The following is an 18,559-nucleotide window of genomic DNA, read 5'->3' on the forward strand; positions in this document are numbered from 1 at the left end:
GTCTGCATCAAACTGCCTGTCTGCCTCTCAACAGCGGCGTCCGCCTCTCTCCTCGATCGGCTGACTTCCTCCGTGCAATCCTCCTCGTAAGTCGTGCCCCCATCTCCTCTCTCTCTCTCTCTCTCTCTCTCCGTCTGGTACGCCGTACGCGCCTCTCTCGGTGAGCGGCGGCGCGGCGGCCTGTTGAACGCACGGCGGCGCGACTGCTGGAGAGGCGGGTGACGATCGGCCGCGGGGACGCGAGCTATTAATTAACGTCGGCGCCACGCGGCAGACAAGGCGGCGGCCGCGGCAGGACCGGGCTGGCGGGCTGCGATGGCCATGGCAGGAGCAGGACCTGAAACTGGCATCTTTTTTTGTTCGGCGGTCTTCTTCTCTTAACCTCGCTCGCATCCTAGGAGGTTGTACGGCCAAGATAACAGTTCCCAGATCCCGAGCTCGCTAATTACTTTGCCGTGGTGTTCTGTTCGGTTCTCTCTTACGGTTCGAGTTCTTCATGAGTTGTTTGCTGACCGGCCGGCCGTGGTGCCACTGCCTTGCTTGTCCCATGACAGGTTCTTCAATTCGGCGAGCCTTCCTGCGATGGAGACCGATTTGAAGGACTTTCTGAAGGGCAACGGCGAGGGAGACCACGAGACCCGCCACGCAGAGGAGATGTCGCGCACAAACGTCAAGGCGGAGGAGATGATGAACATGGACCTTAGCCTGGACCTGTCGCTCGGCGGCCGGTTCGGGCTACAGAGGAAGAGCGGCGCGAGGCTCGGGTCGTCGTCGTCGGCCGCGTCCGTCCTGGCGCTGGCGCCAACCAACGCGGGCACGGCTGACTACCTGAACCTTCTGCAGGGGAGCGGGAGCCAGTCCCATGAAGGTGCGTCTTGCTGCTATTGCAACGCAATTGTGATCATTTTTCTTTAATTGCCTTGATTTTCATGTAGGGCGATGTTAAATTTTTGTTTCCTTCTAAATAAATAAAAACATGTTTAATTATTAATTGCAATTATTTTCATACATTGTGTTCATTAGGTGTTATATATAAACATGTTTTTTTTGCCTTAATATGGAGCTGCACTATTTACAACCGTTTTGCGCCGCGGTCTAATGCAGTACTATCATGAAAGGACAAGTTTACTTATTAGGCCAGGAAAGTAAGGATGTGTGGCCAGGACATGAACTCCAGTGAGATCTCCCAAATTTTGTCCCAAATGTCTTTTTTTGTCATTTGGGGGAGGAAGTGGACATGTGTCCACCCCACGTCCGCCCTTATCACCAAACCACATCCCCCAAATTAGCCTTTTCTTCTCTTTATCCTTTCTCTTCTCCTTTTCACCTTTTCTTCTCCTTTTTCATCTCTTGTTGTGGGACCGGGGCGGACAAAAGTGAGCACCGGACAATGTCCGAACATCCCAAACCTCTCCCAAATTTGGGGCAAGTTTGGGGGATGTGTCCGGACAAATATGACATTTTGTCCGATTAGGGGATGCCATTGGGAGATGATTTTTTGGGAGCAAAATGTCCATATACCCCAAATAGGACAGTTGAGGTAGCTTTGGAGGATGTCACTGAAGATGCTCTGAGTTAGCAGCCTCTGCTCTGCAGCTATCCGATGAAAATGTTTGAATTGCCACTCCCGTTGAGCTGATTCGGCATTAAATTCTTACATCTTCAAACTGCCGCTCTTGCCCTACCAAGGAGTGTTCGTTGGTTACCTTTTTTCCTGTAAGAATGGAGTGATGACGAAAGTGGCAGCTGGTGGAGTGGTGCATGCAGGTTGGATTTGGTCAGTGGTGAAGGCAGCAGACTGCGGTTGCCGAAATAGGTTGAGGCAACTCATGCTATTTCCTCCACCTATTTTGGCACGACAATAACGAGCATGTTACTTCATACATAATCTAGATAGTATAACAGCGCCGGCCATTGAAATTTACCTCAAGGATATCATTATGGTTTGCACTTCCTTCCTCTTCCTAAGGTCCAAGGTGTTGAGAACACTTCATATTCCGGTCTTCCTATATCGATGAGTGCTCCTTTTGTCCTCCCTAGAGGCATCATCACGGAGCCTACTACAAGGACAGGTGGTTGGTGACTTATTCGCCTGGGTGCAGGTGCAGTTGCCCTCGATCCTTTGGCATTGTAGCTCTTGCAGCAACAACAATGGTGGCAAGCAAAGTAGGGTCCTGGACACATGGTATGGCCATCGTTGGCAAAATCGCGGCTTCCTTGTCCTTCCGGCGTTGCTCAGCTATTTACCCGATTACTGTGACCATTGTAGTGATTGTGTTGGCGGTTGTGTGTGGTGAAGTTGAAGTCTTTGAATTGAGTGCGATAGGTTATGAGGATGAAACTTTGGCTTGTCTCGGTGAACGTTCTCTTCTCAGCTGGCCTCCCTTTAATCATGTCAAAACTTTGTTCAGCCTAAGTAATAGATGCCCACATATTTGCCTCTGGGTTCTCAATCAAAAATGGAACTTTACTTCGTATATGGTTTGGATATCTACAAAAACAAGTGCCACCTTGGAAGTGGTCGCTCGATGTCTCTCTCCGGCATGTGTAACCTCATGGTGGCGATGCGGCTCTAGCCTGGCATTAATTACCTTGTACCCTTAACCAGTTAGTCGTGATCACTCTCATCTCGTCAAGCGGACTACCAACCCATCATGATCCTTGGGCTGGCTTGGAGCATGTTCGCGAGGAGTTATGGTGGTGTCCTGCTGTGGCGTTCCTCAAAGGGACACCATGGTTGTTTTGTGCGATGCACTAGGTGGCACGACTCTCGGAAGAACCACGGTCAAGATGGTGACAAGAAGACCACTTCATGTGCGATGTGAACATCCATGCATGCTCTAGCCTTTACAAGTCGGACCCAGCAAGGAAAGTTGCGTCATCACCTAATTGTAGGTGTCGTCTTCGTGCCAATGTTCTTGATTGGTTGGACGCGGCATCCAAAATGAAGATCCTTGTTTTGGTTGTCACATATCGGACCTTTGCAATGTCGCAGAAACTTGTTTAATTATCATATCTTGTCATGGCTCTCTGAGTCATTGCCAGAGTTGATGCTTTGGTTTGTATTGCATCAAATTTTAAACATGGATGTGTGAATCCACTGATGCGGAGGTCGGGAGGTTCAACATCCTTTCCGAGAAACAAAAAAAGCTTAAGTTCTGATGGCAACAAACGATTGTCGCCATAGAGGCACTCATAGATATCTTCCTAAGCCGATCCTGGAACATTACTTCAAGAAATGTTTGATGCCCTTCAGACTGAGGTACTTCACCACGACAATGCGGCTCGAGTGCCACGATGGGTCATATGCCTCAAACTTGTTGGAAATTTATGATCAAATTATGCAGCCTCGTGCATGACGTTAAAGTAAACAACGCAATTATCGTATGATAAAATATAAGTCTTATGATGAGCTTGAACATGGCGAACACCGTCATGACCTACGGTTACTATTTCGGTATACCTTGCAGTTTCCTTGTGCTCGATTACCAAATCATAGTGTCAAGTTGACATACGTTTTGGTGCCGATTCGGCAGGAATCTTTCTATAGAGAACAAATCACGTATGAATATTTGCCAGATTAAGCTGTCCGATTGGGCAACTAAAGTTGGGCATAGTTGTCCGAGAAAAACGAGAAATGTTGGCACTATGATTGTCTTAGGCATTAAGAAAGCCATAACCGACACGGGCTTCCACTATTGGTCTTCTCGTGCAAGTGACGGAATTGATTAATTAGTTGCCAAAACATACAAACAAACAACAATATTCCCTTTCTTTACGACAAAATTTCCAAAACATGGATCCATATGATGCACATTATAATGACGTCGTAAGTAACAAATTAAGTGATGCCAAATCTTACCGTACCCATGGAAGCTAGATTTGAGTCATCTGATCCGGCGGCCAAAGTCGGCAATAGGTATCCGAGGAACACGACTAGAAGTGTTCTTCTTCAGTTGGCACCGTGATTGCCTCGCACAACAAGAAGACCTTGCCCAACATGGGCTTACGCAACCAAATTATCATTGTTAGTTATCGTGGGCAAGCAACGAAATCACCTATAATTGGTTGCCAAAACATAGCAATCAAAATATAATCCACCTTTCCCCTGATAAGATTTCCGAAACACGCACCCATGTGATGCACACTATGCTTAATTACACACCTAAATATGTGCCTTGATTCAAGGTGTTCGCTGCGGCAACCAAAGTTAGGCACGGTTATCCAAGCTAGCAACACTAGGATGGTCATCCTACATTGGCCCGTGGATTGGTCACACGCTAAGAAAGTCATTCTGGGTACGGCCTTCCCCAACCCAATTGTTTGTATGTATCATTGTGGCCAATTGATGAAAGAACCTAGTTAATTGGTTGTTAAGATGTAGTGAAGAAACGGTTGCAATGTTTCCAAAAAACATGCATTTGTAAGATGCACGCTATGCTTAAATTAATAAAGTAGGTGATGGAAAATATGAATCCAAGGGCCATGGAAGATTTGAGATGCCCGCTCTTGCATCTAAAGACAGATGAAGATGCCGAGCAACACTAAAAGTGCCAGCTCATTGAATCGTGATTATGTCAGGCATCGAGACTACGTAGCTATCACATACTTCCACACAACTCAATTGTCACCACTGGTCGCCATTGGCAAGCGGTGAAATCGCCTACTTAATTGGTTGACCAAACTTGAGGAACAAATGGCAATCCTCCGCCTTTTTGGTGGTGAGATTTCCCGAGACATGCATAAATATCATGCACCACTGTGCTTAATAAATGCTACGTCACCAAAATTACTTAGTTGGCACTCTTTGTTACCACCTATGTTACTCTCACTATGAGTAGTCTTAAACTAATAAACTAGTTGATTCCAGATCCTTATTCCTTTTGTTTCTTTGTCATCAATATTTGCATAACCACAATCCATGCAAGCCAATCTAATTGTCTTTCTTTAGGATTAGTGAACTTTTTCCAAAAGGGTCTATTGTAGCAAACTTCTTAATTTGAACTTTACATAGCATGCTATTAAAAAAATTGAGAGTACAAGGAACACACACAACTCATGGGTGCGCATCTCCTACATGTATCAACATCTCTAAGGTTTTTTTGGTTACCGAGCTTACTTTTTACCCTAGGGGACACGGTAACCGCAAATTACCAAATGGTTACCAGGCAAAATTCAAAACCATAATTTTGAATTCGATTTTTTCTTCCTCCAAATACCTATGTTTTGAATGCCATATGGACATGAACAGTAACCTGTTGTAGTGGTAGCCTACTCTGTCCTATAACCACCTGTTTCATTTGGTCGTGAGTTTGAATCTCTTATATGCCATATTTTTGGTTAGAAATTTACATCCTCATGAAAGAGGAAACACGACTTGAACCCGTGCGACCTATGTTCTTTGTTAAGCATTTAAATTCAAAAAAATTGGTACTTTCTTGCTCGGTATACTCATTTAACGTGGGTCGGGGGGGTACAAAACCATAGGCCCATTTGTTTTGTTATTTTAAATTTGATTCCATTATTGAAGATAATGAAAGTTATGAGATTAAACCAATCGTTGCACCATCATTTTATTACGTCACCCCTTTCGTATATGTCCAATTATCGGGTACAAAGAGTAGTTTTTGTTACCAATTTACCATTACAAGTAAATCACTGTTGTAGTTCTTTTATAATGTTTCAGGGCTATCTCCCCATCTGTTTGTTTTAAAATTTCAATTACTTGTTGGTCCGGTCAGACTTCATTAAATATTGCACCAAGTACACAGAATTTCACATTTTTTATAGCAAATTTATTCTAACCCATCGTCCTGTCATTTATCAAGTGTTAAGTTTAAGTGAGCGTGCATTAAGTTCGAGAATGGTCTAAGAATACTTTTCACTGTGCGGTGAATACAGGGGACACCCTCACGAAGTCAATCTCACTCCCTGCTCGAGTTTCCAATGCGTGGAGAAAGACAAAGGCAGCCCAGATGCGGCAGAGGCTCAGGGAGATCAAGAAGAAGAACTCGTCCAGTGTCTCCAAAGGGGCAGCTGGAGAGATACCAGGGAGTAGCAAGAGCATGGAGACCATGCTTACGGAGGATGAGATGCCGGGTGTGTCCACCACGGGGCTCCCCTGGAATGTCGAAGGCTTCCTATACAATTACATGACAGGCCCCGTGGTGATCGTCTGCGTGTGCCATGGTTCGTTCATGAGTCCGGAGGAATTTATGAAGCATGCTGGAGCTGTCAACGTCCAGAACCCAACGCAGCACATCGTGATGAAAAACATAGTCTAGACCTGCGCATGGGGGTCTCGCAATATGTGAACTTGAGACTTGATCTTAGCTCCAGAGGAGAAACTGTGTGTCATCGGGTTTGCCTTTATGTCAGACTTTGGTTTAGAGGGGTTATGCTTTACATACTTGAGTTGTGGTGGTTTATTGTGGCTGAGACCTGGGGAAATGGTGGGAGATAGCTCCTATTCATAATAGATTCTTCATTGGTGGATTGTTCTCCTTATTCCCTTTACATACTTGTTCCTGGTGCTATCTTATTGCCCTCTGAATGGCTGTTTGGACAGGCGTCTGATCGTTCTTTCTGAAGCCGCGCTAACGAACTGATCCGATCTTGGTTCTCCTTATTCTCTTTTGACATCTCCCTCTGGGAGGTGCTGCTAGAGTAGCAAGCAGACGCCCATGGCTTAGAAGTAACGTAACCTTCTTTACTTTGGTCAGATGAAGATCCACATTGAAGACCTCTGAAGAGCGCTGCACGCAGACCAGATGCGGCAGCAGTAGAGTAGCTCCTTTTTTTTCTTATGGTTGTTGCCAGTTTAGGTTTTTGTATGCGCCCGTCGCTGATGAATCTCATCAGTAACGGGTGCATAAAACCCGTCACTGATGAACCATGAACCTCAATCAGTGACGGACGCATAAAACCGGCACTGATGAACCCTCATCAGTGGCGGGCGTACCATGCCCGTCACTGATAGTCATATCTGAAAAATCGCAAAATTCACCAAAACACATATCAGTGGCGGGCTTTACATCTAGGCCCGCCATTGATGACCCCTGGAGACCTTTAAAGATTGAAAAAATCATAACTACTTCATAAAAAATCAGAAAAATGTGATTCTTTTTGCTAAAATCTTATTTTCTCTTGCTTAACATAGTGGAACAATAATATCATATGGTAACATTTGAAAAAATGATCTACATAGTACAATCTTGTTATTTATCATAGTTGAACTTTAGGTTTTAAGCAAATGTTAAAAAAGTTAACTCTTTGGCATGGAGTCCTCTTATGTGTACTAGTTGCTAGGAAAATTCAGAAACTTGAATTTTGACAAATGTTTAAAAAAAACTTCACAAAATGAACTATCATGTATGATGTTTATATGTTTCAAGTCAAATGACCAAAGTCACACCCATGTGTATAACATAGTTCATGATGATGTATTCATTTTTCGTATATAGGTGCATCTTCTCATGTCAAACAATATTGCCAAAGAGATTTGTAAATGTTAGGTTCAAAAAATATGAGTTACCATTTTTTATATGATATTATTCACATTCATATTTGAGACCATCAGTAACGGACTTTTACCTTTAGACCCGCCACTGATGCTCTCTGGATATTTCACTGCTAATAAGCACAGATCCGTGTGCTCTCACCCTATTGGCCTAGCGACGAAGGCATCGGATCCACTGGCCCACCTCTCTTTCTCTTCCCATCCAAGCTCCTCCCGAAACTTTTTCTCTCCTCATCTCCCTCGTTCTCCTCCCGATCTGGTGCCTCCCTTCTCTCTCGCTTCTCTCCTACGTGGGCGCCCAAGCCTCCGTCCCGATCCCCCTTCTCCCTCCCTTCTCTCTTCTCCTCTTGCCGCGGGCGCCCAAGCCTCTCCCTTCTCCTCCTGCCGCGGGCGTCCAAGTTACAAGCCCCTTCCCTCTCCTCTTGCAGCAGGCGCCCAAGCTACTCGAGAACCTGCAGCAGCGGCGAAGCTTGGCGGCGCCGACGTATCCACCGCCCACGACCTTGCTCGTGGCTGACCCGGGCTTCCTCGACCCCGCCGCCCCCGAATCTGGCACCCTCGACCGCGCCAGCCGCCAGATCCGCTTCCCTCGAATCCCGTCGCCGCCGGTACTCTCTCTCTCTCCCTCTCTCTCTCTATCTCTCTCTCGCTAGTGCAGAAGTGATTTTCTATTGTGTTCATCGATCTGAGACTGATTTGGGTACTTGTGGATGTACGCCCCTTCTATCTCTCTCTTATTTTTGTACGTGTGGATGTGCAACGCAATAATCTGATTTCTTTGGTGTAGAAGCAACGGGCAAGAGAAAGGGATTGCAAGAAATTGTGACTTGTTCTTGGTGTAGAAGCAACAGACAAGAGAAAGGGATTGGAACAAATTGCGACTAGTCCACGTAGCCCGTCTGTGACTGCTGCCGGCCGAGGCCGTTCTTCTCCGGCAGCCGCCGCCGCCGCTGACGTAGGGCACGACAAGCCGGTGTCCACAAGGTGGGATCTGGGGCAGGCCTGGGGCCGTGTTTTTTTTTGTATTTTCTCTGAACTGCATCAATGGCGGGCGGTTGTGTGTGACCGACAGTGATGTCTACAGGCTGATGATAGATACATCAGTAACGGTCAGGACGACCGTTATTGATGATACCCATCATCAATAACACGAAATTAGTAACGACAGCCCCTACCGTTACTGATGTTGTTTTTCGACCGTTACTGATAAACCTTTCTATAGTAGTATACATTGGTTAGCTTAGTCGTAAACCTTGCGTCTGCTTTGCAAGTATCAAAAGGCAGTTAGGGAAATCTGTTTATACATATTATGCCATTGCCATAAGGAATCACTAGTCAAGAACAGAGAACAGTTCCTCACAACAAAAAACAGTTAACTGGATAACCATGGTTTCAGCCATTGCCATAGTTTTTTTGCGAGTATCTTCCAAGTCAACTAATGCAAATGAAGCCTCTACATATATCACAAGATGGAAAGCCAATAAGGCGAACACATTTTAAGTTACTACAACATTTCAAGAGCAATATGAGCAGGAAGATATCCCTGGAGCATAACATTTCCAAGGAATTTGAACCAAAACAGGGCAGCATCTAGCAGGCAGCTATGCTTGGCCATCTCTTCAAGCAGCACAGGTACACTCTCTGCATCTCCTTCTAGCTGGAGGTGAGCTTGGCGATCTCCTCCAACAGGAACCTTGCTTCGGCGGCATAGTCGACAGGCGACTCACTCCTCACAGTGATCCTCTGCCTCTTCTCACCCATGTACTCGTTCTGTGAGACGCTGACACGGAACAGGTGGGGAACCCATGTGGCTTCTTTCAGCCTTAGAAGGAAACTGTCATCACCCTCCTGCAAACAGCATTGCACCAGTCTTTAGCACAGGCTAGGAAGCATGAAAAATGTTGTGAATTCTGGAATGCTGAAGTGTGAGCTGTTACCTCTTTCCTGCTGCGATCAAGCTCATCTGCACTGCAGCCAACAATCCGCTCTGCTTGGTCATTGAAGAGAGAAAGCCAGGCCTCACCAGTGGGATCAGAGACCTTGATAGCCATGATGTATCTGAAGGAGCCACGGTGAACAACAAGCACTTAGCTTTGGATTCGTATGAATCGTTAAATGCTATAGCTGGTATATGGTATTGCAATAAAGTGAGATTACCTCAGCATGCACTCTTCATAGTTCTTTTGGCATCCTTCGCACCAGTAACCTGATCCAACTGCTTCAGTCACCTTCTTGTTGCAGGTCTTGCAAGCACGGTACCACATGGTCTGATCAGGCTTGATGTGGCTTATGTAGGCATTCAGGCTGAAGAAAACAGGCTGCAACAGAAAGTTTACTTAGCCCAATTGTGAGTTTGCAACCATCAAATTTTCTGATCGACATGAACTTTGTACAGCTAATAAACAGTGACGGTCTTACCTTGTCCTGACCCAAATTAGGGTCACTTGTAATGTGAGACAGAAAAACTCTGTCAGAATACATTGATCTTGAGCCACCAGTTCTGGAAGCACCCATATCTGCACCAACTGATGCCATGGAAGTACCCTTGCCTTCAGATTCATACCTGTTCAACAAAATACAGTCAGTGTTATTGGCAGCCCTCTTTAAAAACAGCTAATAAAAACAATGTGTTTATGATTAGAGCATTACCAAGTTCTAAGCTTATCCGCCTCAGGCAACTCTGGATTAATCACAAGTGTGCTTTTGCCCACAGTAGAAACAGACACACCTGATAAACAAATTGTAGCATCACACTGTTAGTACAAATAGCATCCGAGTGTTATACAGAAAAGTAAGTTGATTAGAAAGGCATCACAAACATACCTTGAAAGTCAGATACTTTCAGACTCTTTACCGCAATGACAGGTGCACTGTCAACCATGTCCAAGAGCTGTTCACCAATAGTGGTGGCAAGATCATTCCAGAGAGTAACGGTAACAGTTTTGTTCCTGCAATCAAATTGGCCACAGCTCAGTAGACACACACACACACACACACACTACATTTTAAGACACTAACGAGCCTGAACTTCTGCTTACGAGTCATCTGCAACAACAATGTCACGCTTTGGAATTGTCTCATTGTCAATCTTCCTTCTGATGCTAAGAGTAGGTGATACACTCTGAACAACACCAATGATATCTACAGAAAGATAGGGAACAAAGCAAAATGAGTCAGAACTCTGCATACAGCATGAGTGAGCAAATATAGCCACTGAATTTAATCAATTCTGCCTCACCTACTAGCTCTCTGCCACCAACATATGGGCCTAGATGGTCGATTTTGACAAAGTTGTATTGGACCGGTGGGATGAAAGATTCCCCCTCAGCTTCTTCAACAACAGCATTCTCATTCAGGGTCATCTCATAGTCATTCTGAACTGTCTTGAACTGCTTATTGGCAACTCTAAGCGACCCTTTCGAGATGTAATAGACTTTCCCCAGCTCAAACATCGGGTAGAACTTCTTGGCAGCCTCATTGAACATGGTGGCCTGAATCTGGGTGCCCTGTAAACAAATCGGGTGAATTAAGAATACAGATACAGGAACAGATCAATTCACACAAACAGCAAATACACATCAATGGATTTGGCATCACTCAGGCGAACTTACATCCTCATCAGTGAGCTCTACGTTGAAGACATGGCCTTCTCCACGGGCGTTCCTGTAAGTTCTCAGATTCCCTTTGCTAGTGACCCGCACCTTGATAACCCAGTTACCCTGGTAGGGATTCAGGGAGATCAATGGATGCACCCTTCTCGTAATTGCCAAGCGCGCCGCTGGAGCAGCACTGCAAATACAGAAATGATGCATTTAGCAGCAGTTCTGCACAATCTGTTCGGCAATACAGTAGGATATGCAAGAAGAGCTTACTTCCCGCGCTCCTCGCTGATAATCTGGGACGCAGACTTCACGTGCTGCCTCTTCTGTACAGTCGCAGATGGGCCTCCGCCAGTTTGGCTGGGCATAATCTCGGCCTCCTCCGTCCGCTTCGTGAGAACCACGGGCTCCTCCTTCGGCTTCGCGAGAACGACGGGCTCCTCTTCGCTCTTGACCTCGCTGTTGATCTCGGCGTCGAGAGCCTGGGCCACGACCTCGCACTTGGTGATAATCAAGCACCTGCCGCACACCGCGCATAGCACAACAGATTCAGGATATGAGGACACGATGAGGGGGGTCTACACAAATGGCAGAATGAGGGGCGTGAAGGAAGGACTTACTTGCTGAGCGTCTTTGGGATATCGTTGCAGGTGTAGTGGAGGATTCGGACGAGTCCGAGGTTCTGGAGGTTGCCGGAATTGACCTCCGACGCGAAGTTGGTGGGCAGCATGGCCTTCATCTTTGCCTTCCCGTCGCTAGCCATGAAACTGCAAAGCAAGAAAAAAAAAACAGTTTATCAAACTCGTCAGACCACCGGCGGGCACAAAGAGAAAACAGATCTGCCGATTCGCAGAACAAAACCGCACAGATCCAGACGGGTGGTAAGACCAAACGAGCGATTCTAGGAGCGCAGACAATCTCGTACGGTATTCGCAGAAAGGGTAGATAGATCCAGCGACGGACTAGTGAGGAGGGAGAGAGAGAGAAAGGGGGCGAGGGGGGACTAACGTGAAGCGGGTGCCGGTGGAGCCGAGGGGCTTGAGGTCAACGACCTGCACGACGATCTCCGGCACGTCCTCGGGGGATTCCGGCGACCTGTTCGCCAGGATGATGGCCAGGGCGTCCGGCGTCACCGACTTGGCGGCCATCGGAGCTGATTCGTCCGTTTCCGGGGAGGATTCGCGTGCTTGTGTTGTGGGCGGTGGTAGTGGGGAGGCGGTGGCGGCGGAAATGGTTTGGAGTTTGGGGGAAAACGGGGTGAGATCTGGGCGCTGCTTATAAGGTGGATTTGGGAGAATTGGCGGGCGGGTGAGGGTTTGGTTTTGCGCAATTTGCCGCGGGTTTTGGTGGACGGCCGCGGGAGGGGAAGGGGATGCGTTTCTTTACTGTTTGGTGCTCTGGCGGGAGAAATTTGAGAAACTTTGGGGAGTTTTGCCGCGTGAACCTTTGGCGCCGGAGGGGAGCGAGAGAAAGAGTGGGGGTGGGCTATGTTGACACCGAGAAGCTCGAATGTGGCCCATCTGTCTCGGCCCAGTTATGGCCCAACTTTCCAGCTTGCAGCCTCACGTTTATTCTTGAGCGGATTTTTGGTCAGGAAAGTAAAGTTCATTGCCTCCGTTTGTCTCCATTTTGGTCAAGAAATACGCCACACATTAGGTGGCACACCGCCACGTTGGATGCCAACATCCAGGCAACAACTGCCTCTGAGATCAGCCTAAAGGCTTGTTCATTTGAACCCATCATTGCCTTAACCCAAGGAGATTAAGAGGAAATGTGATTCTGCTGTAAAAAAAAGAGGAATTGTGATTCATTTTCCCTTGCATCTTGTTTGGCATCCTTCTTTTCATTTTACTAGACGATGCCCCGCACGTTGTTGTGGAAATTTTTAGTTAACATAAAGAGTATTGAAAATTGAAAACATATAATAAATTATACATTCTTCACTTAGTGGGAATAACTTGATGGAAGTAACATACATGCATGTGCACAAGTATGAGTTTTCCACTAAATATGTGTGAACAAATTAATTATGTGATGATGTGGCATGCTTGCATGTTTAGAGAAATCAAGTAGTGAGTTGTTTCTACTTAGATATAAAAGATTTGGTAGAAATGTTTTTTTTTTTGAAAAAGAGAGGCACACCAAGTAGAAATGAAATCCAATTCTTTGTAAGATTTTTTTTTGTTGAATTTGAATTCCAAGTTCAAAAATCGTGTTTATCTACCACATGGATTTGTACAGTGAGACAATTCCAGAGAAATGATGAATTTTAAAAAGGAATTGGAGTTGGCTATAGTGTGAAGTCATAAAATTTAATACTCCCTCCGTCTCAAAATAAATGACTTAGATTTGTATAAATTCTTATACAGATCAACGTCACTTATTTTTAAATTTCCGTGATCAATACCGTGCCACCAGACAAATTGGTGTTTGGAATCCAAAATAAATTCCATAATTCTACGCCAAACGAGGTGTTAGATTTCTCTAATCCCCAGCAATTCAGAGGAACTGGAACTCTGGAAGGCAGCTGAAAGAGGAGGGAAATGTGTAACAAATGATCGAGCGGCCTACAATCCGCTACATCTTGTTCTATTTGAAGGATGCTGAGTTGCTACGAAACTGTGTTGTCGCCGTGTCAGTCTTAGGAGTTAGGACACGATCGTCACGAGCCGTTTGATCTAGGAGGAGAGGAAGGAAAGCAGGACGGCGGAAGGAGCGTGGCGTGGCCAGTACGGAGCGAACTTGGAGCTCTAGTACTAGCATCCAAAATCAAATATACTTCCTTTCCAGAAGAAAAAAAAAAGGTCGTTGATCTAAAAAAAAGAAAAAAAAAAGGTCTTGTGTGTATTCCTCGTCCCACAGCGACCAATTTGTATCTATCGAAATTTCAAAAGGAAAAGAAAAAAGATGTACTGTAGCTGCCCAACGACGGAACAGCAAAAGAGCAAAAAGGGGTCATCAAGACGCCATGGTGGTGCTGCCGCAGTTGTCGACGCCGCAGGCGAGGACGTCGCGGTAGTCGCGTGACACGGTGAAGCTGTCCCTCACGCCGCCGTCCCTGCTCCTAATGTACTCCAGCAGCAGCGTGGTGTGGTTGAACGCCGTGAGCTTGGCGAACCCGTAGTCAAGGTCCCGCGCGTGGCTCCACCTGGCCGAGGCCGCCGTGTACGCCGCAAGGCTCGCCCCGCCGCCGCCCACCACCACGTGCGTCGTCGCCGTGAACGCGCCGCTGTACCGGTCCGACCCCTCGGCCACGCACACGTTCTCGTAGACGGGGCAGGTTCGCTCGTAGCCGTGGACGTGGCCGTACATGGCGATGTCGACCCTGTGCTTCTGCCAGAGGAGCTGGAGGCTCTCCCGCCCCATGGGCTCCTCCGTCGTGCCCTCCTCGCCGTAGAAGGTGGCCGACGAGTAGCCCAGCACGCGGTGCGCCAGGAAGATGAGCCACGGCTGCTTCTGCCTGTCCACGGACGAGAAGCAGTGCTCGATGAACTTGTACTGCTCCGTGCCCGGCCGCCAGTCCAGCTCCGTGTTGGCCACGCAGAAACGGAACATCCCGTAGTCCGTCGCGTACCTAGGTAGTACAAGGAATCGATGATCAATTGGTCATGACTCATGAGTGCAAGCAAGAACGAGATGCTTATATGGCTGGTGAGTTTTCACAGGTTCAGGTTTCCTGCATTTCAGATCTTGACCAAGTTCAGGAATATGTGGGGAAATACCCTACCAGAACTGCTCGCGGTTCTCTGCTGGTACATAGAACATGTTCTGGGCTGGCACGCCGCATTCACCGCCCGAGTCCAGATTTCCGTAGAAGGATCCTGATCCAGGCCAGTCTCTTTCGTGGTTACCGCTGCAAAATCAAATCAATATCATCAGAAAACATGGCATGTGGACTCTGGTCCTGTTTTAAGTCCATGTATATTGTTAAGTTGGAGTACCTTGCAACCATGTAAGGCACAGTAGAGGCAATGGGCTCAACCTGTGCAGTGAATTGATCCCACTGTGACAGGTAACCATTGGCATAACAGATATCTCCGATATGCATTACCATATCGATATTCTTCAAGTCCTTAACTAGCTGGTTAGTTGTGTTGATTGAACCACGCTCAAAGTCATTGTACTCGTTTGAGCCATCAAACTCGGCCTGAGCAAAGAGTTCAAATACCAGTTTAAAGGCCAAGCAGAAAAAGGAACCTCTCAATTTCCTGCTAATGATTTATCTCGTATTTACGAAGAAGTAGAAGGAAACACAGGTTCTTATTGCTTTGATTCAAGATTGACCAGAAATGACAAATGCTAAACTGGCCTCCTGCAGAACGTTCAATGGCTAATGTGCAATCCAGTAGTTCTATTGCATGCTCTACAGATAATAACAAAAGGCACAGAAAGCATACTGGTGAAGGGACATCAAATTCGTACCTTGCCCATATCTCCAAAAACGACAACACGTTGCAAAGAGTCTTCCCCAGGATAAGGAGGTGCTTGGAAACTATACTGACGTCCCCAAACAATAGGACCATTAGATAGCCGATGGCCAATTCTGTATGTGTACCTGAAATTTATACGCACCTGTAAATCTCACTGGGTGCTTGCATTTGCACAATTGAATAACTAATAATAGGAGCACATGCGCAAATAGGACAAGGTTGTGAACACTCATTTACTTAAGATTAGGCCACAATTCCTTGAGGAAACTTGTATGTATGAAACCAGGATCACGCCATCCAACTGTCCTAGCAGGAGGACCTGTGGTAAAACCATAATTAAACATACCGTTATGCCTTATGGGATTCATAAAAAGTTGCATGTCAACCTTATTGTCATTTAGAATTCTGGCACACTATATAAAATAAGAATTGTTCTTCAATTGTAATCTTCTTCTAATACATTTTACTGTTTTGTTTCAGACCTGATAAATATATTCCTTCCTGTGTACATGATAAGAAGTACTAACCACACATAGAGTTACGACTGAAAGTAAGGGTGCCTGCAGGTGACAGGAGTTGGATTTGCCCCTGTATGCCCCATTCAACAAATGGCGTGGCCTCCTTGGTACTATATCCACTTGTCCAGGTCACTGTCATCTAACATCAAATCATTCTATGTCAGTCAACATTCTGATACCATATCTAATTCACAAAAGCACTAGACACATTTTATTTAAGAACTTCTGGCGACTAAGAACAATGCCAAAGATAAAACTACAAATACTACCCTAAATCAGAATAATTTGAAATACCATCAATTCATGCTTCTGTCACTACGAAATAAGGAGATTTATCTTTCTGCATTTGATATTAATTTCCCCTCGGGTCATATAATACAATGTTCAGTTGATACCAATTAATTTACGAAATTAAGAAAATGGCACTTACTTCATTCCAGGATTTTCCTTGTGCTAGGCGTGGGTACACAGGAGCTTTCGGGTTTACGAAAGTTACTCTATTTGAATGTGCAATAAGCTTCGGCTGTTATTATGCAGAAGATGCACATTATCACGTTTAGAGCAAATAATATTTATCAGTCAAAGGACTGGTAAGAAAATGAGAAAAGTTAAACAAAAATATAGCAGTGTATCTCAGTTGAAATGGCAGTAACTATCATGTAAAATATCAAAGTGCTCACTGATTTCCCCAAAAATTATGAAAGATGTTGAGTTTCAACTAACACCCTTAGTTCAGTAACAAATGAAGAGCATTTGTGCATACATTTGAGAGACCTCCAGAAAATAATGCAAATGAGAAATCGCTCCTCTGATTAATTATCTGAAGCCTCAAGGATCCCTTTCCGGTCTTTGCATAGTCAATACTCGTGTAGTTTGCATATTGGAACTGCAACAAATGATACCTCATTCAGCACATGTTCAAATGTTGCGCGGTCAAATGGAGGAAGGCTCGCAGAAAACAACATCAACCTTAATAGGAGCCGTGCATAAAAGAGGGGGCTCGACCCATTGGTTCTCTGATGTGCAAATGGAATCACTGGTAAATCCAACAAAATAATCTGAATAAGGTTCCGGTTTCTCTTACTGAAGCTCTATTTCAGAAACAAGAAGAAACCAAGAATGAGCTGGCACACCAACGGAGATATTTAAGATGTGCACCTACTTGAAATTAGCAGGAGAAAAGACCCCAATCCAGTCATCGCTGAAAGGTTTGGGGTTGCTATATCTGAGGGTCACCCATTCTTGGTCCTGTCCCTGTAACAAATATGGTAGCCGATTAATGTGATCACATTTCAATTCAAATGCTTCAATCAAATGCGATCATTTTGTGCCCATTCATGCTGCCAATTTTGGTTTCACAGGAATACAGGATATCATCTACAATGGTGGTATTAGGGTACGTTTGGTTCTATTCCCTACCAATTTTGGCAATCAACCAAGCAAAGTCCAAAGTAGTATACGCTGCCAAATTGAGCAGGAACCAAACATCGCCTTATTTACCAAATTAAGTCCAGATGGCGACCAAAATGCTCAAGCTATGGTGCGCGCGTCATACTCGGGGAACTCACAACTCACAAGTCCCAGGAAGTACTAGCTATCGAAAAAGCAAAAACGCTCAAGGGATGCTAATGGAGGCGTGGATGTTTCGGGAAGCTCACCTCCAGGCCGAGGAGGAGCGGCGACACGTCGACGGAGGCGCCCGGCTGGATCGCGATGGTTGTCCGGTGGATGCCGATCTTCGACAGCGGCTGCTCGCCGCCCCCGGCCACCGGCCCCGCAGCGGCAGCGGCACTCAGGGCGACCAGCACATACACCAGCGCCGCCACAGTCGTCGTTCCGAGCGGCGCCCCCATCCAGCTCGCTCGCTTGCTCCACCCAAGAGCTGGATTGTTACCACGATGTCTCCACACCGGTACAGTTTTAATAAAGCGAAACGATGCATAGTTTTTTCTTTAGGGAAAAACGAGGCAATGGTTTATGGAGGATTCCTTTCAAAGAAATAGTTTATGGAGAAATGGAGCAGCAATGGCCATGAGGACGAGTGACGTCTAAGTTAAGCCAAAGGGAGATTTCCTGAGACAATGTGATCATTTTGAATGCCAAACTACTACTCGTGCCGCGTGGTTTTTATAAAAATACACTCCATTATCAAGCTACAAGCAGGAATTTCAGACGTTTTGGGAGTTATAAGCAAGATTATACGTATCGACTAGGACATTTTAGGAGTTATCAGCAAGATCAGACGATTAGGCGCCGTGCCGCGTGTTTAGGGTCCAGAATACTCTTTATCCGCGCAGGAATTGAACGGCTTCATGATGAATTCACATTCCAAACTTTCTTTAACCATGATGGAATTGAACCGTTTCCTGTGAAATTTCATCTCGAAAGAGGCTTAGACCGGATCTTCATTTTTATATTTCGAACCCGACTTCTGCTTCCTGGGTCTGTGTAGGGTGCACATCTGGGCAGCTCTTTCAAGTTGAAGCAGCAAGA

The 18,559-nt window shown here is 45.8% G+C and overlaps 3 protein-coding genes across 3 annotated transcripts; 1 reads left to right on the forward strand and 2 right to left on the reverse strand.

Moving 5' to 3' along the window:
- The first annotated feature begins 582 nt into the window (after positions 1-582).
- On the forward strand, positions 583-6,284 carry LOC112270803 (ninja-family protein MODD-like). The gene is made up of 2 exons (XM_024459052.1): positions 583-868; positions 5,902-6,284. Exons 1-2 carry the CDS (start codon positions 583-585, stop codon positions 6,282-6,284), a joined length of 669 nt encoding a protein of 222 aa, XP_024314820.1.
- A 2,587-nt stretch (positions 6,285-8,871) lies between these two features.
- On the reverse strand, positions 8,872-12,442 carry LOC100845662 (replication protein A 70 kDa DNA-binding subunit B). Its single transcript, XM_003561841.4, has 12 exons — positions 12,127-12,442; positions 11,739-11,885; positions 11,392-11,637; positions 11,131-11,308; positions 10,758-11,025; positions 10,558-10,660; positions 10,343-10,467; positions 10,169-10,247; positions 9,938-10,082; positions 9,677-9,837; positions 9,457-9,577; positions 8,872-9,367 (listed from the first exon to the last, which is right to left on the reverse strand). The coding sequence occupies exons 1-12, from the start codon at positions 12,264-12,266 to the stop codon at positions 9,173-9,175; spliced, it is 1,908 nt and encodes a 635-aa protein (XP_003561889.1). The 5' UTR covers positions 12,267-12,442; the 3' UTR covers positions 8,872-9,172.
- A 1,465-nt stretch (positions 12,443-13,907) lies between these two features.
- Positions 13,908-18,413, reverse strand: LOC100845968 (probable inactive purple acid phosphatase 1). Its single transcript, XM_010230673.3, has 12 exons — positions 18,349-18,413; positions 17,725-18,016; positions 17,229-17,320; positions 17,036-17,102; positions 16,830-16,952; positions 16,497-16,589; positions 16,076-16,205; positions 15,786-15,867; positions 15,541-15,673; positions 15,060-15,265; positions 14,846-14,971; positions 13,908-14,692 (listed from the first exon to the last, which is right to left on the reverse strand). Exons 1-12 carry the CDS (start codon positions 18,411-18,413, stop codon positions 14,077-14,079), a joined length of 2,025 nt encoding a protein of 674 aa, XP_010228975.2. The 3' UTR covers positions 13,908-14,076.
- Positions 18,414-18,559: the final 146 nt, after the last annotated feature.

The sequence above is a fragment of the Brachypodium distachyon genome, chromosome 1 (genome assembly GCF_000005505.3).
Source record: "Brachypodium distachyon strain Bd21 chromosome 1, Brachypodium_distachyon_v3.0, whole genome shotgun sequence".
Classification (NCBI taxonomy): domain Eukaryota; kingdom Viridiplantae; phylum Streptophyta; class Magnoliopsida; order Poales; family Poaceae; genus Brachypodium; species Brachypodium distachyon.